Source organism: Phocoena sinus, chromosome 8 (genome assembly GCF_008692025.1).
Source record: "Phocoena sinus isolate mPhoSin1 chromosome 8, mPhoSin1.pri, whole genome shotgun sequence".
NCBI classification, from domain to species: domain Eukaryota; kingdom Metazoa; phylum Chordata; class Mammalia; order Artiodactyla; family Phocoenidae; genus Phocoena; species Phocoena sinus.
Window position 1 is genome coordinate 61,611,369 of NC_045770.1, and position 25,897 is coordinate 61,637,265.

Genomic DNA, 25,897 nt, shown 5'->3' on the forward strand with positions numbered 1-25,897 from the left:
ATTTCTTCTGGCAGTTAGCAGTATTATTGGGAATGCCCCAATCCTGCCCTACTGGTCATCCCCTCCCCCAGAATGGATCCTGAGTGAGTCGTGTACACACACACACAAGCGAAATAAGACACAAGGTCATATGTTCATTCAACGATTAGTTATGAGCACTCCTCTGAACGAGGTGCTCTTCCAGGCACTGATGAGGTTGTTCTAATGCCGGGAGACAGATAATAAAAGGCCAACATATAAATGGGTTAAATTTGATGACTTTTAAGTGCTATAAAAAAAAACAAAGCAGGCTGATGTGTTAGAGAGTGACTAGAGGGGAGCAGTTAATCTAGTTTGGGTGGTCAGGGAAGGCCTGATGAATATTTGAAAGAGCTATTTGAAGATCTAGGAGGGTTTCAGGTAGAGCCCTCAGCAGATGCAAAGGTGCTGAGGCAGGAACAACCTTGGGGTGTTCAAGGAACAGAACATATAGCTGGAGCACTGTGAGGGTCAGAGTAAGCCAAAAGGATGGAAAGGTATAGAAAGGGGCAGATCACTAGAGCCTTTTCATGAGAATGAGCTTGTATTTTTTAAAAGAAGGAATCTATTAGTATTAGTTGGGAAATGAGCTTTTTCAAAGATCACTCTGGCTGTTCTATGGTGGGTGGATGGATGGAAGGAAATCCAGAGTAACAAGGAGGAAGATTTGTTTGGAGGCTATTGAAGTAATTCTAAGTGAGAGATGATGGAGTTTGGACTAAGGTCATTAACAGTGGAGATGGAGAATTAATGGATTTAGGAAATATTCCGGAGGCAAAGCCAGCAGAACTTGCTGATGGATTGAATGCGAAGAGTGAGGGAAATGGGCAAATCTACCGTAGGATGACTGAGCAACTGGGTGGATCACGGTGTCACTAACTGAGAGAAATTTGAGAGACAGGTTGGAGGTAGGGAATCAGGCGTTCTGCTTTGATACGTTCAGTTATTATCAGTTGCATGATTGCTTGCTACCCCAGGGCAAACCTCTCTGACAAAAGCTGGGTTAGAGTATAGCAGACAACACCAGCTAAAAGCCAACAACAGCTCCTCTCCTTGCCCCCAAGCACCAAAACTTACTAGGTACAACTTACTCCCCTTGCTGTATGATTCGGTACAAGCTACATGGTGGAAGGAAATGCAGACAGAGGTGTATACTGAGCATCAGTGCACAACCTCTTCACAGTCATCCCACTTGCTGGTGACTGCAGTGCAACTGATTTCCTTAACGAAAGGCTAAGCAAAGAGGCAAAAGCTTTCTCTTTCCTCAGAAACTCTTCCCTTTTCCTTTCCACACTCAACCAGGGGCATGCCTACTCCTTCAGGAGAGGAGATTAGAAGAGTATTAAAGAAGTCCTTCTGGATAAATGAACCCTCTGTCCATATTTACCATCAGTACTATTTTCCCCAGTGGGAACAGGGAACAATAGTGATATACGAGTAAAACCATCTGAAATTGGTTAGCACAGAATAGTTTCTACAAATCCACATCCTTCTCTAGGCCACAATTATTCTTTTTTGTAACCTAGCATTTCTTTTATTTTTTTAAATTTCAGCTTTATTGATGCATAATTGACTGCAATTCATTCTTGAATTATGCCCAGCAAATTATTAAACTTAGTCAATCAGAGATTATAAAATAAGTACCAAGTGACAGCACCGCTCAAATACAATGAATGCGTGTAAAAATGTTCCAGATTTGACAATTTCACTGTTGAAATTGTCTAGCAGATAAATTAGAATCTCATTAGGGAGAATTCCCTGGCAGTCCAGTGGAGAGGACTCAGTGCTTTCACTGCCAGGGCCTGGGTTGGATCCCTGGTCGGTGAACTAAGATTCTGCATGCTGCTAGGTGTGGCCAAAAAAAAAAAAAAAAATTTCATTAGGGAAGTAAAGTCTCAATGAAAGGAAGGCGGAAGTAAGACACATGACAAAAGGGAGAAACATGTCCCATCCCGTCTGGACAGATGGGGTGGCAGGGGTGGGGGGGATGGATGAAGGAGTGGAATCAAGGGAGGGAGGAATATGACAAAATCAACCTGATCTGAGCAGTAAACTGAGGTACTGAGGGCAGAGGCTTTTGCCCTCTTCCCTAACTGGGACTTTAGAAGGGAACTGCTCTGCAGCATGGACCTACTGTGGCCCCAAGAGGATAAAGAAGGCAGAGGGACATGGAAAGGAAGAAGTGTCCCTTGATCCCTACATGGTGTGGAAACTGAATAGAGACCTGTTAGGCTCGAGGGAATATGAGGCAGAGAATCACTGGGGTCTGCAGCAACCAAACAGAGTTGTTGAGAGGAGGCCAAATTGGCAGGGAGGGGCAAAAGGCCCTGACAGCTGAAAAAGACAAGACCACAAATTCATCAACTTTAGAAGCAAATTCTGGCAGGATGCCCACGGGTGGAACTGGGCCAACCATACCCAGAGAATTCCAGCTTGTGCACACCCAAGAACCAGTATTAGGCCAGGGACCCCTTCCTTCTGACATCAAAATGCCACACAAGCCCTCCTGTCTACACCTAGATGCCACTCTGGAGAGGAGCAAAGGTAGAATGCTCAGAATTTGAAATTCGGAGCCTGGATTTCAAAGAGAAAAAATGAAACCTAAAGAGAGTGAAACAAATTGATTTCTAGCCTCTTCTACTATCCAGCAGAGTCGAGAATGGGAGTGAGACTTGTGAGGAAAATCAGATCAGTAATTGAGAGAGGAGCTAAATTTTATTTGCATATCCAAACTTGTGAGGGAATTTGTGACCCTGCTCTGTACACTGTATGCACTAAGAATCCAAAGACCAAAAATTCCATTCATTGGTGCTCTGCAGCTCACCCGAAACTCATATTTTTTCAGCTTTTCAGTCTAATTTGAAATCCTCATTCAGAAATAGGATATATAGGAGAAATGTCTGAAAGAGAAAAAAAAAAAGTGCCGTTCACCCACTAATGCCTAAGAAGCCCTGGTAGCTGTAATAGTAGCTATAATAGGTACTATTATTATTCCGTACTACAGATTAGGAAACTGAGATACAAATTCAGTCAGTTATTCAAGGTCATAAAGTCAGAGCCAGTTTGTTTTTTACCTTTATTGTCTATACTTTCTTTAAAAAAAATTTAGTCAGGGCTTCCCTGGTGGCGCAGTGGTTGAGAGTCCGCCTGCCGATGCAGGGGACACGGGTTCGTGCCCCGGTCCGGGAAGATCCCACATGCCGCGGAGCGGCTGGGCCCGTGAGCCACGGCCGCTGAGCCTGCGCGTCCGGAGCCTGTTCTCCACAACGGGAGAGGCCACAGCAGTGAGAGGCCCGCGTACCGCAAAAAAAAAAAAAAAAATTTAGTAGTTATTACAACAAAATCATACCTGGGTCTTATTTTAGGCAAAGTGTACTCTTACTCAGGTTTCAAGTTCTTACTCTGCTTGACATACTTTTCTCACTTCGTGAGAGAAAATTGGACCATTTTAGACCATATGACTATGAGCCTGTGCTTGAGAGCCATGCAAGGAATGGCATTTTGAATAAGAGTACTTTTAAACACTTCAGGATGACAAATCCTCTTGGATGGGACCTAAGACAGCACTACTTTATATTGAACTTTTTTCTGCATGATAGTAAACATCCAGCACAGTCGTCACTGGCCCTGAGGATCTGAGCCACTGGTTAGAATGGGGATTCAAGTTCGCCCCACTGAATATGGCTTTCTCTAGGTGTATGTGAGTTGGGGGAAGGAGGCCCCTCTTTGATCTTGGATGAACGATTAGCCCATCCCCGGAGAGTATGGGTCTGCTGGAAGACTGGTTGGTGCCAGCACTGAAGGTAGAGACATGGGCCTTTTGAGTGTTTAGTCTTTTTAGATTGAACAGATTAACCCATTTTGGGAAGCAGATCCTACAGGCCATATGCCAGGTACTGGAGGAGGCACTTTCAAATCGTTCTCTCCTTTAATCCTTTTAACAATCCTGCGAGTGTTGTCAACCCCCCCCACCCCCGCTTTTTGCACTTTTTAAAATTGAAATATAGCTGATGTACAATATTACGTACGTTACAGGTATATAATATAGTGGTTCACAATTTTTAAAGGCCATACTCCACTTATGCTTATTATAAAGTATTCAGAGCCAGGTTTTGAATCCGGGCATTTGTCTCCAGAATCCATTCTCGCTATGGCATTCTATTGCCTGTAATGTAACAAACGTGGGGTGGACAGTGGAAAACATGAATCCTCCCGCACTGTTGGTAGACGGGTATATACTAGTGTATTCTGGGGAGCAACCTGCCAGCACGTAGGGAAATTAATTAAACACAATATGTCCTAGCAATTTCGCTCCCAGGTTTAGGTCTTAGAGAGTCACACACAAAAGGAGTTGGGAAGTGTTCTGTCCTACTCTGCTTTCTAAAAGAGCTTGTGTCAGAATGATATTATTAAAATGGTTGATATAATTTTCCAGTAAAGCCACCTTTTTTGTTTTGTTTTCCTGAGGAAGTTTTTAATAACAAATTCAATTTCTTTAGTAGGCTATAAGGTAGCCTGATATAAGGCTATCAGGTTTTTTTACCCCTGAGTTTTCAGAGTTATATATATATTCTAGATACTAATCCTTTGTCAAATAGGTGGTTTGCAAATATTTTCTCCCAGTCTGTACCTTCCTATCTTAATAGGATTTTTCATAGAGCAAAGGTTTTAAATTTTGATGAAGTCACCATTTATCAATTTTTTCTTTTATGAATCACATTTTTGATGTCAAGTTTAAAACTCTGCCTCACCTTAGATATCAAAGATTTTCTCCTGTGTCTCTTTTCTAAGGGTTTTATCATTTTATATTTTACACTTAAGTCCATGATACATTTTGAGGTAGTTTTTGTGCAAGGTGTGAGACTAGGTCAAGACAGATAGATTAAAACTTATGTATTTCTGTATGCATTTATTTTTGCCTATGGATGTCCAAGTTCTCCAGCTCTGCTTGTTGAAAAGGCTACTTTTCCCCCATTGAATTGTGTCTGCACCTTTGTCAAAAGTCAGCTGGGCATGGTTGTATGGGTCTGTTCCTGGGTTCTCTGTTCTATTGATTTATGTATCTACCCTCCCCTCCATCAATACCACACAGTCTTGATTACTATAGCTATGTAGTTAAGTCTTGAAATTCGGTAAACTGATTCCTCCTACTTTATTCTTCTTTTTCAAAACTGTCTATTTATTCTAGTTCCTTCGCCTTTCCATACAAACTTTAGAACACAGTAAGTCTCCTACATACGAATGAGTTCCGTTCTGAGAGCACGTTCGTAAGTCCAACTTGTTCGTAAGTCCAACAAAGTTAGCCTAGGTACCAACTAACACAATCGGCTATATAGTACTGTACTGTAATAGGCTTATAATACTTTTCACACAAATAATATATAAAAAACAAACACAAAAAATAAAGAAAACATTTTTAATCTTACAGTCCAGTACCTTGAAAATACAGTGGTCCTGTACAACAGGTGGCATCCAGGGGCTGGCATCGAGGGAACAGGCAAGAGGAGTTACTGACTGGAGGAGGGAGAGGGGGTGGGAGATGGTAGCGCTGAAGGACCATCAGCAATAGAAAACGGAGGGCAAGCTGCATGTGACTATGTACGCCAGACATGTGAACTAACTTACGTGACTGGACATCTGAACGCATGTTTGCATCTTTGAAAGTTCAAAACTTGAAGGTTCGTGTGTAGGGGAACTACTGTAATCTTACCTGTGTCTACAAAGAGTCATGCTGGGATTTTGACAGGAATTGTGTTTAAACCTCCGTACCCATGTGGGTACACAACTGATGTCTTTACTAAGTTTTGCAATCCAAGAACATGGCATGTCTCTCCATTTATTTACATCTTTGATTTCTTTCATCAGTGTTGTAGTTTTTAGCACAGAAGTCCTGGAGACTTTTTTCTTGGGAGTTTTAAAGTTACAAGTTTAATTTCCATAATAGTTACAGGGTTATTTATTTATTTCACATTGCATGAATTGTAATATTTTGGTGTCTTTTTTGGGGGGGAAATTGTTCCATTTCAACTAAGTTGTCAAATATAGGTCCAGAGTTGCGGTATTCCTTTATATTTGTCTGCACATTCTGTAGTGATATTTGTTGTTTCATTCCTGATACTGATAATTTGTGTCTTTTCTGTTAGTCTTGCTAGAAGTTTGTAATTTTATTGATCTTTTCAAAGAAACAGCCCTTTGTTTCATTGAGTTGTTCTATTCAGGTTGGTTGTTTGTTTTCAATTTCATGAAATTCTGCTCTTACCTTTATTATTTCCTTCCTTCTGTTTGCTTTGGATATATTTCCCCCCATTTTTCCCCTAGATAGAGGTGGGAACTTTGATTACATTCATTTAAGGCTATCTCTTTCCCAATGTATACATTTAGTGCTATACATTTTCCTCTCAGCATTGCTTTAGCTATGCCTCACAAATTTTGATATGTTCTATTTTCATTTTTATTACATTCAATGTATTTTTATATTTCCCTTGTGACTTCCTCTTTGACCTATAGGTTATTTAGAAGTGTATTATTTAGCTTCTGAATGTTTGGAAATTTTCCTGTTATTAATTTCTAGCTTGATTTTTTTGTGGTCAGAGAACATACTCTATATGATTTCAAATCTTAAAATTTGTTGAAATTTATTTTATAGCCCAAGATGTGGCCTATCTTAATGATACGTTACATGGGTACTTGAAAATGACTTGTTGGTGGAGTATTCTATAAATGTCAGTTAGATCCTACTGGCTGAAGGTGGTGTTGAGTTCTTCTATGTACTTGTTGTTTTTCTGTCTAGTTGTTTTACCAATTGTTGAGAGTCTCCAACTGCAAGTTTGGATTTGTATATTTCTCCTTTCAGTTATATCAGATCTACTTCATGGACTTTGCACACTGTTGTTTGGTGTGTACACCTTTAGGATTGCTATGCTTTCTTGCTGCATTGACCCATTTATTATTATATAACGTCCCTTTCGCTCTCTGTCAAAATCTTTTCCTCTGAGGTCTACTTTATCTGATATCAATATAGCCACTCCTGGTTCCTTTTAAATAATGTTTGCATGATATATCTTTTTCTTCCTCCTACTTTCAATTTGCCTATATTGTTATATTTAAAGTGAGTTTCTTGTAGACAACATATATTTTGGTCTTTTTTTTTCAAATCACTCTGCCCATCTTTGTTGTTTAATTGGTGTATTCAGTTCATTAACATATAATTATTGATATGCTAGGGAGTAGATCTGCTTTTCGTTTTTCTGTTTACTCTGATTTTTGTCTGTTTTCTTTTTTCTGCTTTCTGTGAGTTAACTGAATATTTTTTAGAACTCCATTTTGAGTTATCTATAGTGTTTTTGAGTTTATATCTTTACATAGCTTTTTAGTAGTTGTTTTATGTATTACATTATATATACATTACTTAACATGGTTTACTGGTGTTGTCATCTTGTTCAAGTGAAGTACTGAAACCTTACTCCCTTTATCCTTCCCTGTTTATAATGTAATTGTCTTAATACATTTAGAACCACATCAATGTTATAAACTTTGCTTCAACCATCAAACACAATTCAGAGAACTCAAGAGAAAGAAAGCTAGCTGTACATGCATACATGTTTGGTTACACATATATTTGTGCCCTTTCATCCTTCCTGATGTTCTAAGACGACTTCTTTTATCATTCCCTTTCTATCTGGAGAACTTCTTTTAGCTATTCTTTTAGGGTAGGTCTGCTGGTGACAAATCCCCCCAGTTACCCTTCATCTGAGAATATCCAAATTTCCCCTTCACTCCTAAAGGCTATTTTATTTTCACTGGGTATAAGTTTCTGTGTTAACAGTTCTTTTATTTCAAACTCTGAGAAAAATTGTGCCACTCCCCTATAGCTTCCATGGTTTCTGATAAGAACTCTGCTGTCATTCAAATTGTTTTTCCCCTTTAGGTAAGGTGTCATTTTTCTTTAGTTGTTTCAAATTTTTTCTTTTTATTTAGTTTTCGTAAGTTTAATTATATATGTTTTAAATGGAGATTTCTTCATGTTTATTCTGTTTGGGGTTCACATTGCTTCTTGAATCCATATGGATTTCTTACCAACTTGGGAAGTTTCTGGATATTTTTCATCAAGTGCTTTTCTCAGCTAAATCCTCCTTCTCATCTTCTTCTGGGACTTCAATGACACAATGTCAGACCTTTTGTTATAATCCCACAGGCCCCATCAATTTTTCAGCCTATTTTCTCTGTTGTACATATCACGTACTTCGTATTATCCTTTTTTTTTCCCCCTTTAGTTATTTATATTTTTCTGTTCTAGAATTTCCATTTCATTCTTTCTTGTAGTTTTCTATGTTCTGGCAAGGTTCTCCATCTGTATATTCGTTGAGCCATATTTTCCTTGAATTTCTTATCCATATTTCATTTTATTATTTGGACACATTAATAACAGCTACTTTGAACTCTGTGACGACTTAATCCAATATCTGAGCCCACTAGAGTCCGTTTCTATTGAGTGTCTTTCCCTTGAGTATAAATTACTGTTTATAATTTCATATTTTTATAATTATAATAGGGCTATAATTTCCTATTTATTTGCATGTCTCGTAATTTTGGTTGACAAACTGGATATTGTGAATATTATGTTGTAGAAACAGAAACTACAAGAAAGAACAAATGGAAATTTCATTCTGTTATGTTCTGAAGATTTGCTGTTGGTGTTGTTATGAAGGAATTTTGGGATGGGGGGCCTCAAAATGCAAATTTTATATTTCCTATGTTGTGCATACAACAGTTTGACATATCTACTTAGTTCTTTTGGCTTCTAGCAGCTGCTTTTTTAGCCTAGCCTCAGAGCATCTCACCTGCATTTACATAGGTCAGTCACTGGCCAAACGACTTGGACAGATTTTGGGGGTTCATCTCCTCTATAGTGCTTTTGCTTCTGGGATTTTCCTTTTAAATTTCCAGCTGCTCTCCACTGCCAAACCCCGTCTTCTGACACTTCAGCTGCCACCCAAGCTGGCATGAATTGAGGAAATGTATTCAGGCAAAAAAAAGCAGCAAATTTGCATATCTCACTCCAGTGCATTTCTGTCATTCGAAGATAGACTCCACACTGGATTCTGCCAGCTATTTTTGCTAGGTCCCACTGAGTCTCCCCTTTGCATGTGTAATTTAGTAGTCATCCAAAGATTTGGGTTGAGTTTGTCCAAATTTTGGTTTCAACCGCTTATACCACTCTCCTCTTCCAGGATTTCTGCTCTTCAATTTCCAGCATTTTTACCAGCCTTGAACTCTGTCCTCTGCTGTTTTGAGTGAGTAAGGCTGTGGTTTTCTGTGTTTGGAACTGGGGATAGGGTGGGGCTGGAAATGGGGTGGGGAAGGAAAACCTTCAGACAGAAAGACCAAGAAATCACAATTCTTACCCACTGCAGCTAAAGTCTTTCATGGGTAAATTCTCCTCTGCTTTCCTGCCTGCTTTTGTTCACTTTCCAGGGCCTTCAAATATTGTTTTTTCTTTGTATTTTGCTCAGATTTTATAGTTGTTAATTGTGGCGTAACTGGCCTGACAAAGTAAACTCGAAATCTGGAACCAAGACTCATATATACACTGTATACATTTAAGAGAACCTTTATACGAAAATCCTTCCCCCATTTTTTTGTAGTCACAAGGGTTTGGATAATCTAAATGTCTTTAGAGGAATGGCTATGTTAAATGTTCTAAAACAAAATACAGTTGGAACACTAAACAGATGTCAGATGCAAGTATGTACTAGATCCCAGGGATACAGTATTAAATAAAACAGATAAGTCCCTACTCTCTTGGAATTTACATTCTAGTGTGAGGAAATACATAATAACTATATAAACAAAATAATATGTAATTTAAAAAGGTGGTGATTAGTCCCTTGAAGAAACACAAGGCAGCAGAAAGTACTGGCTTAAAAAAAAAAAAAGTACTGGCTAGAGAGAGGGATTACCTGATAGACTGACATTTGAACAGAATCCAAATATAGTGTGGAAGTAGGCCATAAAGATAACTGTGAAAATATATTCCAGGTAGATGAAATAGTACAATGGCCCTGAGGCAGGGGCATGCCTAGAATATTCAATAATAATTAGCAAAGTGGACAGTGTGGCTGAAAAGGTGTGTATGAAGGGGGCGAGTGTTAGAGAGATAATTGGGAATCCAGATAATACAGGGCTTTTCGGTTATAGTAAGAAACTCTGGGCTATATTATGAATGAGATGGGAAGCCATTAGAGCATGTGAAGCAGAGGTTAAAGTGCGTTATAGGTACATATAGCAACACGAAGAGAACTTAAAGCACTGTGCTGAGTGGGAAAAGGAAGATTTATAGGAAGATATCACTTATGTTCATTCATGAGCACAGATTAAAAAGTCCTATACAAAGTATTATTAAACTGATTTCATCAATATATAAAAAAGGTATAATCAACTAAGCTGATTTTATTCCAAAAACTCAAGGTTGATTTCACATATGGAAATAAATCTTTTACTTGCTACACTGACAGAATTTTTAAAAATATATGATCATCTCAGTTCAGAAGCAGGATTTGACAAAATTCAAAATCCAATTCATGATACAAGTAATAGCAAGTAGAGCACATTACTGATCTGACAGCCATTAATCAGAATCTCACTTCAAATACCACACTCAATGACAAAATACTGAAATCTTTTCCTTCAAGTATGACAATGATTCAGACTTCCACCAACATCACTCTTCTTGAACATAGTGATGGATCTCCTGGCCAGTGGAGTATAGCATGGATAAGAATAAATGATATAGAATTAGAAAGGGTGAAACAAACTGATATGATGTTCAGAGACGATATGAGTATAATATATGTAGAGCATAAAAGAATACAGATAAATTATTAGTTAGTAAGTGAGGTTATTTAGCAAGGGTGCTGCTCCATGGTCAACACACAAAAATTGGTTATATTTCTATATAAAAGCAAGGAGAAAATGAAATTTCTAAAGATCCCACTTGCAAGACGTTTAAAAAAGAAACAGTAAATACCTAGGAATAAATATAACAAAAGATGTGCAAGAAGAACTTTGCACATAAATCTATAAAACATTATTGACAGCAATTAATGAAATGGAGCACACAGACCACAGATTTGGAAGCCTCAGTATTACAAATGTATCAATTCGCACCAAACTGATCCAGCATAAGAAAATCCCATCAGGGTGTTCAGGGAACTTGACAATCATGGAAATGCAAAGGTCCAACAATAGTCCTTCTGGAGATGAAAAACGTGTGGGACTTGCTGTACCACATACTAAGACCTATTAGAAAGCTACTGTAGTTAAAACAGTGAGGTACTGCTGTGAAGATAGACGTACAGACCAAGGAATGGATTAGGGTGTCCAGAAACAAACTCGCACTTAATAGAAAAATATGGAAAGGTAGAGAGTAAGAGGAAAATTTTTTTTTCAATGAACAGTTTTGTGTTAATTGGATATCTAGATGGAAATAAAATTCAACTTGGCTCTTATTCTAACCACACAGAAAAATCAGTTGCACATGGGTTGTAGAACTATGGAAAGCAAAATACTAACACATCCAGAAGATAAGTTAGTAAGATATCTTCATCATTTTGGGGTAGGAATGATTCTTTAAATAGGCACACACAGCATTAACCACGAACAATCGATAAACCAGGCTACATTAAACTTCTGTTCATCAATAAACACCCATTGAGAGAGTGAAAAAGCAAACCACAGAATGGGAGAAGATACATGCAGTACATATAACCAGAAGGGATTACGTGTGTGTGTGTGTGTGTATGTGTGTGTGTGTGTGTGTGTGTGTGTGTGTGTGTATAAAATACAAAATCAACAAAGAAAAGACAATCCATTAGAAAAAATGGGCAAGAGACTTCAACAGGCACTTGATCGAAGAGGATTTTCAAGCAGTCAGTATATGAAAAGGTCAATCCCATTAGTAATTAGGGAAATGAAAAGTTAAACCAAAGGACATAACATAACACATATACTGGAACTGGGGGACAATGCCACAAGGTAGCAAAGATATGGAATAAAGTGAATTCTCACGTGGATGAAGTGAACACTCATTTCCCTGGTGAAGGGAGTATAAATTGAAAACTTTGTAAACAGTCTGGCATTAAGTATTAAAGTTGAGGATATACATACTTTCTGATCAGTTTTCTCCTAGTTATGTTCCCAAAGGAAGCATGTGCACACGCACAGGAGGCACTTGCGAGACTGTTCACAGCAGCATTGTCTGTAGGAACCACAAACTAATCATTAGGCAGTTCACATTCTGTTTCTCTTCCTTCTGGGTACACGGTAGGCTTGGACAGGAGGTATATATGGCAATGAGACTTGTTTTGGCCAATTAAACGGGGCAAAGAGGACATGTGTCGCTTCCAGGGTGAAGCTTTTGGTGCCAGGGTGTGATCTGTCTTGTTCCCTTTTCTCGCCTAGTGATTACGGAAGCATGTATTGCAGTGGAGTTTCATTAGCTTGACTACCTTAGTGACTACGAACAGAGTCCCTGCCAACCTACAGCAATAGTAAAAAATTATCTTTTGTGGGGTTAAGCCATTGATATTTTGGGTTTTTGTTTCCTGTAGCATGATCCAGCCCATTCTGATGGATACATAACTCAAATGTACATCAACAGTTGAATCAATCAATAAACTGTGGTTTCTTCACAGAATGGGATCTATTTCTACAGAAATAAAAATGAATGAAATTCAGCTGCACTCAACACATGGATGAATCCCATCCATGGGATGGGAAGAAGCCATACACATGGAAATATATACAATTTAGGTATGGATGCTCAACTGGTAAGACTATAAAGAGAAGCAAGGAAATCAATGTCATGAAAGTTAGGATGGCGGTAACTTGGCAAAGTCAAGAGAAGAAAGTTGGGAGGTGACATAAAAGAGGCTTCTGGGTGTTGACAGCCTTCTGTTTCTTAGTCTAGGTGGCGCATACACAGGTACCGGCCTTGTGATAAACCATTAGGCTTAACATTTTTGTTTACTTTTCTGTATGGGTGTGTGTTTTGTTTACTTTTCTGATGTGTTCAATTAAAAGGGATTTCAAAAAAAGATTACTAGTCGCTGTAACAACAAACCAAGGGTATAATGGCTCAAAAAGATAGAGGTTTCTTTTTCACTCACGTGAAATCCAAAACAGATGTTCTTAATTGGTGGGTGGCTCTCCTCTAAGTGACGTTCAGGCTCCTTCTACCTTTTGGCTCCGTCATCTTCAACGTGTAGCTTTCAAGGTTATATGCTCAAAGGCCAAAGTGGAAATAACATGAGGGACTGTGCATAGGAAAATTTAAGGACCCAAGTCACAGAGGTAGCACATCTTAGTTCCACTACCATCCAGTTGGCTAGATTCAATCACATGGCCAGACTTAAGAATAAGGGAAGCTGGGAAAGAGTACAGCTAATTTCCCAGGAAGAAGAAAATGGGTGCAAGGAACAGCTGGCAAGTCTCTGCCACAGCATGCATATACCAAAACCACCATCTATTTTGCCAAAGATACACAGGTGTCCAGGGGCACACAACAAACACATTGTGGGGTACAAGAGGAGCAGAAGTATGAATCAGGAATAAAGTAAACAAACAAAATAAAGAACAGGAGAGGGGCCTTTCTGAGCCGGTCCTAATACAGCGCCATGAACATAGAGGAGGATTATCTCAATTCTCAGCATCAATCTATGTACCCAGAACAGTGAGAGTAAAGTCAAGTAGCAATGGTGACAGCAGTGCCATCCTAACCAGACTGACTAAAGTTGACCTTAGATTTTGCACCTGTTCATCCTCCCCTGGCTCCTGTCTGTCCTCTAAGCCTCACTCCCTGGACTTTCCATTAGTTCTCTGAGTAACGTATTGACACCCTTCCAATAATTTTTCTTCTTAACCATCTTATTAAAGCCAAATTTGTACAGAGCAGATTTATTTTACCTACTGAACTTCCAGAATATGCTGACCTTTCGCCCTTACAGCAGGCACCCTATTTTGTCCCTGGCTTCGGCGGGACGCTGCTGCAGAAAGCCCAGCGCTTACACCTGCCTCCAGCAATAACAGCCAAGCGGCAGGAAGATGACCCTTACCTCCCAAATCTCAAATGAGTGCATCTAGTCGGGGGCACTTATTTTGTACGCAGAACGCTAGCTGCAAGGATTTTAATTTCTCCAGATGGCAAAGAATTTGAGGCAACCAGGCCAATATATAAGTTTACTATGGTGGATGCATATTATGGAGTACTTCACAGCTGACGGAAGCAACAATCTAGATGCATGAGCAGCTACATGGAATAGACTGGCTATTTACCTATTTTCTTTTGGCTTCTACACTCTCCATATCTCCCTCTGCAGTACACCTCCCTCTCAGCCCCCACGTACACACCCTCTGGAGTTGTGTTGTTGCAGCTGTGACTCTGCAGAGTGTATTTCCCAGAATCCACTGGCAGGTGGTTCCATTAGGTTCTGCCAAAGGGATGCCATAGAGGGAAACTGAAAATGAAACATGGGGGGAGAGTCTTCATTTCTGTTTTCCAGTTGCTGTCACAGTATTTCAGCTGCAGACAGTTGTCCCTGGCTACTAGCTTCTTTTGCACTCAGCAGCAGCTTTGCTACACTTCTGAGACACCAGCAGCAGATCAGCTCCCCCCCTGGCAGTCAGAGAACAGTCAGACCTTGCCCCCTCACCCTCAAGGCCATTTCCTTCCTCAGAAGTCCAAGCACCAGGTATGTGGAGGGAGCCTCCCCATGAAGATCTGAGTACTGACCCGTTAAAAGTGGCCCCTTTTCTGAGCTCCTAGTTTCTGGTAATTATTTCCCTTCTTCCCTTTTGTTTTCCCAGGCCTTAGGACATTATCTGATTTCTCCAGTTCTTAATTTTTAATTACATCAAGCATCTTCTTTTGTCTCAGCCTCTATCACTTGTAATCAATTCTCTGCATTAAATGCCCTCTATTTGAAACACTTAGTATGGTTTCTGTTTTCCTGAGTGGGCCCTGATTGATAACATAGATGAATATTAAAAACACAGTTGAGTGATGGAAAAAAAGAAGACAAGATTTGTTGACAATACTCTATAAATAAAGCACATGCATGAGAACAGTTCACATTTTACAAGAATACTTGCACAAGTAAGAAGATGTTAAATAAGGCTGCTAGATATACCTACATAGAATTTACTCTAAGGTAATAAAGCTGACCCAGGGCCCACCAACCTTCCTATTGTACGTGAAGTTAGAAATGCAAGCTTCATTGACGGGAATTTCTAGGAATAGAGAGAAGTTCTCCCCGAAAGGTAAAGAAGCAGCGCTGTCCCCGCCATCCTAAATCAAGCGAGGAGGGCTCCAACACAACCGCTTATAGTCATTTCATGTTTCCAGGAGAGGGAGGGGCCTTATATTCATCCAGCATTACATTCTCTAGCAAGACGCTTGCTACACGCAGAAACTTATAGACCCGGCTCCATGTGGCCACTGGGGTGGAGCCTGGGGCAGAGGCTTCTTGGGAGAAAGTAACCTGAGTCACTTGTGAGGGTCTGGAGCCAGAGAGAGAGATATGGAGAGGTCAGAGTCAGGCTAGCTGGGACAGGGCAAGGGGAGTCAGCTGCCGGCGGGGCTGCACTTCTGCTGTTCGGCAGGACAAACATGCATGAGTTTCCCGGGAGCTCCCAAAAAGGTAACCACTCCTAAGGTATTTGTTGGAACCTCTCCCAGGAGGGTTGCCCGCCAGGGTGAGGGACTTCAGCACTAGGACGCTGTGCATACGCTGTCAGTGTCAGGAGCTGAAGAGCCAAGGGGGAGTGTGGGCTGAGTATTGGAAGGAGGGAACCAAAACCAGTTAGTGCGCAAGTGCCATGGCGGGACTCCAGAGAACCCCAATACCTCACACACTGAGCCAACATTTAAATGCCTGTCTTAGTAGAACACACTGATGAAGCTAAACTAAATCAAAGTTTAGCCTTTGTGCCTCTAACATGCCTTCCCCCATCCCAGTCCTAGAAGTGATAGAGGAGGTAGAGAATGAGTGAAAAAAACAGACCATGAAGGTTTACCCACCCCACTGAGCTGCAGGGAGAACAGCTTTGAATTGGATGAGTTGCTGACAGGCCACTGAGATGTGGGAAGGGGCGGGGGAGACAAATATATTTAAAATAGTAATATTTCAGATTGGTCTCAGCCATGTTATAGGGAATAAATGGAACATATTTACACCAGAGTACTAACAATGTAGAAGGACCCTTGAAGTAAGGCCAAAAAGATAGGGGCTGTGGCTACCTGTGAGACTCCTGAGAAGGGTAATAGTAAGTAGGGTGTCTCTGCTTAATCAAAACACATCATCTTGTGACCATGAGGATCAAGAGTCACACAGACCTAACTGCTAACATCCTTGAATTCCTGAACCAATGCCAACAACCACCAACCATCAGGTTTCTAGTTTTAGAAGAAAAATCTATTTTGTTTAAGATATTCTTTAGGGGGATTTCCTTTTTTTGTTGTTGCTTTTGTCACAATCAAAATGTAACTGATAAACTGATAAAATCAGTATCTCAACTTCCTCATGTGAGCATTTTTTTCCCCAGTTAGGAGTCCAATTCATAGGACTGGGGAAGTGTTGACCGGCATCTGGTAAGCTAATTAAATGTCTGAAGCACCCTGAAGGAAACAGAAAGGGTTCTGTGATCAAGACAAGGTGGACAGGGTGGCCAGAGAAGCTATATTAGCCAGGGCATATCATGCTAAACACTAATGCAACAGAGGTTATTCCTTGTTCAAAGAAGTGTGGATATTCTCGATCAAGCAATTCTCCTCTAAGCAGGGACTTAAATATCCAGAGTCCTTCTATGCTCTGACTCCATCTTCAAAACACGTGCTTCAAGGTCACCCTGGAAGGCAGAGGAGGGGGTGGAGAACACGGAGAAGGCTCGTCCACTCTTAAACTGTCTTGGTCTGGTAGTGAAACGTCATTTCTGCTCCCTTTCCACTGGGGAGGACGATGCACACAGCCCCACCTTGATGCAAGGTGCTGGGAAATGTAATTTAACTGTGTGTCCAGGAAAAGGACATTTTGGTGAGCATCTAGCCCGGTTTTTCCACAGAGGAAAAGGTGATGCTGGTGTGAAGATCTGGAAGATGAAAATGAACTCACCAGGGAAAAGTATCCTGAGAAGATGGAGTGGCAAATGTAACGACCCAGAAGTAGAAATGGCTTGGAACACTTGAGGAATGGAAAGAAAACCTGTGTGGCTGCAGTGTCGTGTGGAAGCAGTGGGTTAAGGTGCAGTTGGAGAGGGAGGCCCAGGCAAGATCACATAGGGCCTGGGAAGGAGTTTGCCTTTTGTTCTCAGAGCACTGTGAATCCCCTGAAGGATTTTCAGCAGAGAAGTGACATATCTGACTTACATTTTAAAAAGCTCACTTGGCTGAGTGGAAAATGAATTGCTCTGGGGACAGGAGTGGAAGCAACTGGACCAGTAAGGTGGTTACTGCAGTAGTCGAATGTCCTAGAACCAGGTGGACAGCCTGGGAGGTCACCAGGGATGGAGGACAACGTAATTAGAGGTCTCTGTGATAATCTGTAAAGGGCTTCGTGAAATTACGTAAGTGGTTGAGTGACTGGAGCCGAGCTGTGTCTCTGCCAAGACCATGTTGCTTCTTCGGGAACTGTGCTCCCTTAGAACAGTGTTACAGGAACAAAAGCTGGAGCACCCCGATGACTGCAGGGGCAATAAGCCTCTAAAAGGGATGCTGAGGAAGCATAAGCACAGACTGCTAGCCAAACCCAACTTTATTCTCGTCTCTCACCACCCCTCCAACCCTTTTTCATTTAGAGAAAAGCTGCAGCAAGCCTGTGACTTTTCAGCTCATTCTTAGTTCACAGATGTCTTAGAATCAGTTTCAGATACAAAGCCAGTCTCAGATGATTGCAACGTCTAATCCTACGTTACAATAAATAATTTGCACCTATTGTAGCTTTAACTATTTTCGCCTCCCAGCTCTGTCCCACTTAAGTCAAGGAGCCTGCACTGGGGAAGGGAGGAATGGTCTGGATGCTCTCTGCTCTTCTCACCTCCTCTCCACCTAAGAGCTGCTGACTGCTCTGGGCCCAACTGCAGAGAGGAAGGGGATAAAACAGTGCTTGCTTGACTGGGTGTTTCTGTGCCCCACGGGCCTGCTAGATATTTAAAGGGAGCATCGTGCTGTGTCTTTTCTGCAGTCCCCTTTACCTTGGTGGATGCAGCTTTATTCTGGGCGGTTTCCTGAGACTCCCTCCTCATCCCACATGGCACACTCCTAGCTTCTTTGTGCTAAGGTCTCCTTGCCTCTTCAAATGGTCCTACCGGACAGGACTCAAGACCAGCTGACACTTCCCTCTCCTGCAAGGTGCAAAGGATACACTCATGCATGGCTTACCACGGCAAATTCTGGGAACACAGCCCAATGCAAAAGCAGCAGCACTCCCCTGGCTCCACCCCTGAAACAGTTAATGAATCTCTGTTTGCCCTCCGCATTTCCAGGGCAGGAGTCAGATTCCACGTTCACCATTTCTTGGCTTTAGGAATAAATACCTCAGGCTTCCCAAATGCTCCCAGTGGAATCTCCAATTACACTCTTTCCCACTCTTGTTTACTTCTTACTATGACTGCACTCCTTCATTCTGTTCTCCAATTGTTCCTTAAACTGATCTCACTGTTCCTTAAACAGCTGGCATGCTGTTATTTCTTAAAGAAATATATATTATTCTCTCTTCAGTCTAGGCTCTTAACATTAGACACTGAAGCCCAGGCATGGACTTGAAGAACAGCTCGTCCTGAAGCTGACGATGGAGCCGGGGGGACCCAGACTCAGGAAAGTCCTGCTTTCAGAATTGATAGAAACGCAGATGGAGGCTTGGCTGAGTTAGGGGAGCCGGGATCCTGAGTGAGACCCAGAAAGATGTTCATGTAGGTGGCTGGAGCCAGAACAGGCAAAGAAAGAATCCAAATTTTAAGTAAAGGAGGAAAGCAAAAGAGGGAGGAAGGCAGACCCCAGCTGTCCTGCTGAGCATGATAATAAAGCAGGGAAAATTAATCAAGATCTAGGAATATAAATAACACTTGGGAAACAGAGATTTATCGCCTATAAAAAGGCGATGTGTGCACTACGGTGAGACAGATGCCCTGCTACTCCAAAACATCCCTTAGACTTTATGGCTTGCCTCCCTCCCTGTTATCCCAGGAGACTCCTGTCCCATGGAGCTGCCACAACAGTTGTCTCCCCAACAATCCCCAGTGAATCCTACCAAGCTGGAGAGGACTGTCAGGGTATTTTGTCTTGGCTGCCTGGTAGCCAGCTCCACTCACCAGCCTCACCTCACCCCCAAGACGGAAGTCTCTCTAGTAGGCTGTGTGAACCCTCTGTCCCTTTGAAATTCACGCTATCCCGCCTCTCCTACTCTTTGCAGATCTCCTGGATCTGCCCCCTTCTTCAAGAGGTTGGCACCTGTTCCACGCTTATGTCTACCATCATACTGGAGACCTTCAAAGTCCACGCAGAACCTCTCTCAATACCTGAGGCCTCCATGCATTAACCAATCTCCGGGCAACCTCCCTTGCACGCCTCTCAGGCACTCACCCCTATACCTACACTCTAAACTTAGCCATTGCCTGGAGCTGCTCTGCTTCCAATATGAATTATTCAGGCATTCCAGTTTCTGACCACAGTCTCCCATCCTTCTAGGTTACTTGTTCAGTTACCCCCACTGCAACAACCTACTCCTGTCTTTACTCCACTCACCTGTTCTACCAAATTCCATGGTCCAGCATAGCAATCACTTACTTACGAACGGTCTGAAATTCCTTTGCTCGTTTATTTCAATTGCATGGCAAGTTTCCAACTCTGGATGATCCCTCAGTACTCATTTTTTCCACAGCTACACCTAGATTCCTGAGTACGTAGAGAGAACCACAGCATTGGGCTCACTATAAATTCATGAATAATCCCACTATAAATTCAAACCCCAGGCCCTCAACACTATGCAGCAATCCTCTCCCTGCTGCGACCTGACCTCTCTCTCATCTTAATAGACCTTTCAACGGCATCTGTCGGCCGAAAACCTCCCCACTCCTTCCACATTAAGAAATTCATTCTCCTGGTTTTACTCCTCCATCTCTGGCCCCACCTTCTCTTCTTGTCCCCTTTATTGGTTCATTTTCCTTTACTCATCCATTAAATGCTCCTGAGAGTTCTATTCCAAGCCACTTTCTCTTCTCGTTCTCTTACTTTGGATACCTTATCTATTCCTATGACTTGAGTTACCTCCTGCGGCTGCTGAGTTTCTGTCCCACTTCCAAGTGAACATCAAGGTACCAAAAACCCAACCTTTTGAATGGCGTCACCAGCCCAACCAGTTGCTCAAGCCAGAAACCCAAGACTTGCTTCAGATTCCTTTCTCTCACCAAGCTGCAATGTCGCACCAGTTCTACTCACTGAAGTTCTCCCAACCGCCTCCGCCTATTCCACCGTCACTAGTTCACAGTGCCCTCATCATGTGCCCGAACCTGGGCTCCTGCAACACCCCTGCTTCTCATCGGTCCCACTCAACTGGACCCTGTCATCCTCATCACCTCCTTAGATGGATCTCAAGTGACCAGCTCAGGAATACAAAGATAAAGAGTCGAGAAGACTGCAGCCTAATGCACAAAGCAACTGCCACACAGTATTTAAATGCTGAAATTGCACTCTTCACGTAGCGCTTTGGGAGTGCGGATGAGGAAGTTAGTTCTGCTTTGGGAGTAACGGAGTAGGAAACAACTAGGCTGTTTGGAAGGATGAGTAAGACTCTGCTGATCAGATGAGTATTCAGCAGAGAGAAGCACATGCAAAGGTACTGAGCAGTAGCTGCTGGATGGTTCATAGCCCAGTCTCCAAACATGCCCTCTGGCCTACACAGCCTGCCTCAAAACACCCACCTTACTGGAGGCACCCAACTGGCTCAGAGCCCTGGAACCTGTGTCTCAGTGGTCACTCTCAGTTCTTGTTCTTTGAAATAGGTAGAACAGGCTATATCTTTATACCTGGGCCCATGGCAGATGCCTTCTGGAAGGGGCCAAGGACCTATCATCCCAGTCCATCTTCTCCCAGCACTAGCCTTCCCTGCCTATAGCTTTCCTAAGACATGCTGATTTGGGCCCACTACAAGGCAGAAACAACAGACAGACTCTTCTGCCAATGAACAGCCCAATCTCCACCCCAAATAGCATCAATCAGCTGTGATTTATGAAGAGGCCCAGCTCCTGCACCACCCCCCCTCCAAGAACAGCTCACAATCTGTCAAGAATCTCTAAAAATCCTATAAAATAAGCCTGTTGAAAGGCCTACCTTGAGCTCTCCCAGAGTCTTCCTCAGTCAACAAGTCCATTCTTTACTCTTCAGCCCCTAACCCTGCCTGGAGAAGGTCTTTAGAAAGCAGTAATGCTTATGACACACATCAGCCAGAGCTACAGTCTATCGTGCACCTCCTGTGCACCCAGCCCTAGCTACAGATTTCCTCATTAACCCACACCACACGACAATCCCATGAGACAAGAATCCTACCATTTTCCAAATGAGTAATACGACATTCAAAGATTAAAAGACTCAGCAATCAGTGGCAGGCCTACCTGATTCCAAAATTTGTGCCCTCAGCCAGACACACACCAGGGCCCTATGGGACAACAGATACTAGGAGTAGTTTGGGCCATACGGCTCCAAAGATGGAGATAAGGATCAGGGGAAAGAAGCACTCAGTACAGGGACAATCAAACCATCCTGACCTAGAAGCCCAGACTGACGTGCTCAGCCAGGATGCTGGTGGGCTACCAGCTGCCCCAGAGCCAAGAAGCAATGCCTGCCCCAGGCCTTCAAGGCCTGGGCAGACCAAAGCTGTAGAAGCTATGGGTAAGCAGAAGGAGCTGATGCGCAAACAGGAAAAGGACAATAGAGGAGAGTGGAGATGCTAGGACAGAAAGCCCACGTGGCTCCTGAGAGATGGAAAGAGGAGCCACACCCAGAGATGCATTGAATTCCAAACCATGTCTTTTCCATGACACTAAGGGCGCATCCACAATTCCCAGATACTCCTGCGTTCTCACAGTAACTCCTTATTCTTTAGCTAGCCCAAATGACTTCATGCTTCCTGGAACCAAGAAGCCTTCATTAGAGCAGGGCTGAGCCAGGGGTTTCATTACATCTTGTTCTTGGGATGGAGTAAGGGTGGTACCAGGCCCCGGGTCACAGCCTGAGTACTTCAGAGTACTGAGCCTGGAGTTTAAGACTTGCCTCCCCTTTCAAGAGGGGTCCAGAGGTCACCTGCGCTTGTAGAGACAAGGCTGGAGCTTCAGGCCTGAGAGTTGAGCCTTGGGCCCGACCCGAGGAGGCCCAGTCTTTTGAAAGTCAAACAAGAAGAAGTGGCTGTTGGTCAGGTCCTAGGGACAGAAAAGACCCAGTGAGCTCTAAATCCTCACCCCAGCTCCTCAAACCACCTCCGTCCACATCCCGTCCCTGCCCAGAAAGCTTCCCAGGGCTCTCCCACAAGTCATGCCTTCAAGGAGCAAACGTCTGTGTCTGATTATGACCTCCATCCTGAACACCACTACTACCCTGAAGGGCCACACATGTGACAAAAATACAGACAGACTTCTTGGGGCCCTCACCTTGGAGATGACCTTGAAGCCCAGTTTGGTGACAGCCCCCAGAAAGGTCCGAACATCTTCAAAGCGGCTGCTGACCTCAGCCACTTTCAAGAGACCCCTGAAAAGGATGGAAAGTTCTGGGTAAATGCACAGACACACGCATGTGCACATATGCATGCATCTGTTTCCTGGGGACTCCTACCCTGGCTTCAGCACTCGATTTGCCTCCTCTAGGAAGTCTCTGATGTTGGTTCCCATCAGTGAAAGGCAGAACACAGCCACGTCTACAGATTCATCCTCCAGAGGCACCTATGGAGGGTGAGAGTATTGTATGAAGCACACATTACGGGGAGGAGAAAGCCAGCACCGAGTGCTAGGGGTGCCGGGCAGAGAGGGCATGTTAGAGATTAGCCCATGAAGTTTGGGCCTAGGGCACAGGCCAGATACGTGGAAGGAGTGGGGTTTACCTGGGCCATGTCACACACAGTGACCCGGGGGTCCAGAGAGGCCAAGTCGAAGCAGTGCACAGGGTTCCGGATACTTGAAGCCAGGCGGCAGTCCCCACAGCCAAAGTCAGCCACCACCAGGGACGCAGGCCTGGAAGTGGAAGGCAGGAACAGCTCACTGGTCTGGTCTGAGCCCGTGACTGACACACCTCGCTTCTCACAATGCCCAACTCCCACTCACCGCTGGTGAAGATCCCTGGCAATGCGGTCCACTGGCTGCAGTGGCCACTTCTTGACTTGGCTCTGGAAGCCACGGTGGTAGAGGAGAAAGGCCTCAGGGTCTTCCTGGAAGAGGCGCTGCGCAGCACTGCTGGGCCCTGAGTACAGCTGTTCATTGAGGTAGCGGAACCGGGCACCATCCAGCCGCTGGGCCATGCGGGCTCGCAGAGCCTCCGCCCGGGCTCCATGGCTGTCTGGACTGGGGGCAGGAGACACCTCTGTCTCCTCTGCGGCGGCTGTGGCTGGGGCCTGCTCTGGCGCCTGAGGAAGCCGAAACTTGTTCTTCTGTCTACGCTTGTTCTTCTGCCGGTTCCGCCACTGCTTGCGACTCAAGGTATGCGGAGGATTAGAGCAAGGGGTCTCAGGGCTTGGCTTGGTGGAGTCATTTGCAGCACTAGAATTCCAGGCTTTGGAACCTGCAGGGAGTGAGATGGGAAGGCATATTTGGGGCAATATCCCCTGAATTCAGAGGCTTAGCAAGAGACTAAACCTGAGACAGAGGTTGTGGCCTAGATGAAAGTACTTCTTATTCCCTAACCCCAAACCTAGTGGTGGCAGATAACCTCTGTCATATTTAGGATCAGCCGATCCCCCCTCCCTGTCCCACATGCACTAATACCAGTTTGGTCAACATTGTCCAGGGGCTGGGCAGGATTTGAAGGGTCCTGTTTCTGGCATTTCCTCTTTCTTTTCTCTTCTGCAGCAAAGTCATTGCCAAGAAGAGCCCCTTTGTGGCACTTCTTCCTTTCCACTTCCTCTTCCTTGGAGTCACTGCTAGGTGGGCCCTGTTTTTGACGTTTCTTCTTCCTTTTCTTCTTTACTTCAGGAGAAGTGCTGGCAAACAAGACCTTTTTTGGGAGTTTCTTCTTTCTTTGCACCACCTCCTCCTCGTCCTCCTCGTCACTGCCAGGCAGACTGGGGGGCTGCTGGGGAAGAGATGCTGCCTCCAGGGCCCGTAATGTGGCCAAGAGCTGGCGGTGCTTGGAGCCCTGGGGGAAAACAAGGTATGAGAGCAGGGGCAAGGAGAATGGATGGGGCCTGGAGAATAAGAAAGGAGAGATGGGGACCTCATTCAGACACTGGTTAGAGGCATATGGATTATTCCCAGTCAACTTAACTTGTCATGAAGACTGCCAGACCCTGAAGAACTTTCAAGTCGCCATCCCAAGGAGGGCAGAGAAATCATCCACCCCACTTTCTTCATTGTGCAGATGAGGTAATGGGGTTCCCCAGAGAAACGTTCTCTGCACGTGATTTTCCTTCCAAGCTACAAGATCAAGGCCAGGGACCAGGAGTTCCAACCCTCACGCTCAGGTTTCTACCTCTAACTAATACCTTTTTATAAAAGTTAGGAAGGTTTCTGAAAACAAGAGTAACGGGATCACACGTGTGTGTATTAAAGGTGCCTCCTTTAATAGTTGTAGTGTAGAGAACAAACTGAAAAGGACAAGCTGTAGACAGAGGCCAGTGGCACGGACTACAGCAATGGGTTGAGGGGTTGAAGAGGAGGGAATAAAGCGGACAGATTCCATGTTGGAGGCTGACCGAAGTGTAGAAAGAGCCTGAGCAAGTGCAGCAGCCCTCACATCGGCAAAAGCTTAAAGGAGAAGGTCTGCTGTCTGGGAGGCCATTCTAGGTTGAAGTCCTACTGGGCGGTCCTAAGCCAGGCACTTATCTTGGAGCTCCCCTCAGCACCACCTCCCTTTGAAAGGTAGTACTGACAACCCTTCAACGTCGTTCACTCTTGCTCTCTCCAGTCTCCACACAGCACCCAAGGACCTTTTCAAAATGCAAATCTGAAGAAATCATTCCTCTGCTAAAACACTCCACTGGCTTCTCTCTATCTTTACCGTATGCAAAGCTTCTAATCTAGCTCTCCAATTTCTACAGCACCCCCTCTCACTCTCTCCGTTCCAACTACACAGATTATTTCTGTGTAGGTGTGTGACCCTAGCAGAACGTGCTCTCTCACACCAGGGTCTCTGCACGTGCTTTTCCTTCCAAGAAACCCTCTTTGCTTCACTAACTTCTACTCACCAAGTCTCTCTCAGTTCCAACGTCACTTTCTTTCGGAAGTTCCGGGATTTTCGGGCGGTCGCAGGCGCCCCCCTCCCCCTAATACACATGCGGCGCGCCCCATCTCTGGGATCCAGCGGGGTCCGTTCCGAGTGCCCCTGCGGGTCCACTCACCTTGATTTGCGAGTCGGCCGTGGTCCGAGGCCGTAAGGCTACAGACCCGAGGTCCGCGACTACTGGGGCCTCCTCGGCCCACTCCGGCTCCTCGAACATGGGGTTGGGGAGAACGAGGTCGCGCGGTCCACCAGCCTCTCCACGTGCCCAGCCAGTCTCCAGGAGTCAAAGCGCTCAGAGCCTCCAACACAGGGCCGGAAACCAAAGAGTGAAGGCTAAAGCGGCTAGAGCAGCCGGCTCAGCGCCGAAAACCACCGAGTTTAGACACTGGTGGGCTAGAAGGTCAAGGAAGGCGG

The 25,897-nt window shown here is 43.8% G+C and overlaps 1 protein-coding gene across 4 annotated transcripts; it reads right to left on the reverse strand.

Moving 5' to 3' along the window:
• Positions 1 to 1,505: 1,505 nt before the first annotated feature.
• RRP8 (ribosomal RNA processing 8) lies at positions 1,506 to 25,894 on the reverse strand. Of its 4 annotated transcripts, XR_004351216.1 has the most exons (9): positions 25,602 to 25,894; positions 24,031 to 24,400; positions 23,374 to 23,827; positions 23,154 to 23,283; positions 22,889 to 22,995; positions 22,708 to 22,804; positions 22,364 to 22,479; positions 13,185 to 14,531; positions 1,506 to 2,918 (listed from the first exon to the last, which is right to left on the reverse strand). XR_004351216.1 is itself a non-coding variant. In XM_032641860.1 (8 exons), exons 1-8 carry the CDS (start codon positions 25,698 to 25,700, stop codon positions 2,891 to 2,893), a joined length of 1,401 nt encoding a protein of 466 aa, XP_032497751.1. In that variant the 5' UTR covers positions 25,701 to 25,894; the 3' UTR covers positions 1,506 to 2,890. The 4 variants fall into 4 exon arrangements, 3 of the variants coding, with proteins under 3 accessions (XP_032497751.1, XP_032497750.1, XP_032497752.1); XM_032641860.1 differs by lacking the exon at positions 13,185 to 14,531; XM_032641859.1 differs by lacking the exon at positions 1,506 to 2,918 and having other exon boundaries at positions 8,283 to 14,531; positions 25,602 to 25,742.
• Between the last annotated feature and the right edge of the window lie 3 nt (positions 25,895 to 25,897).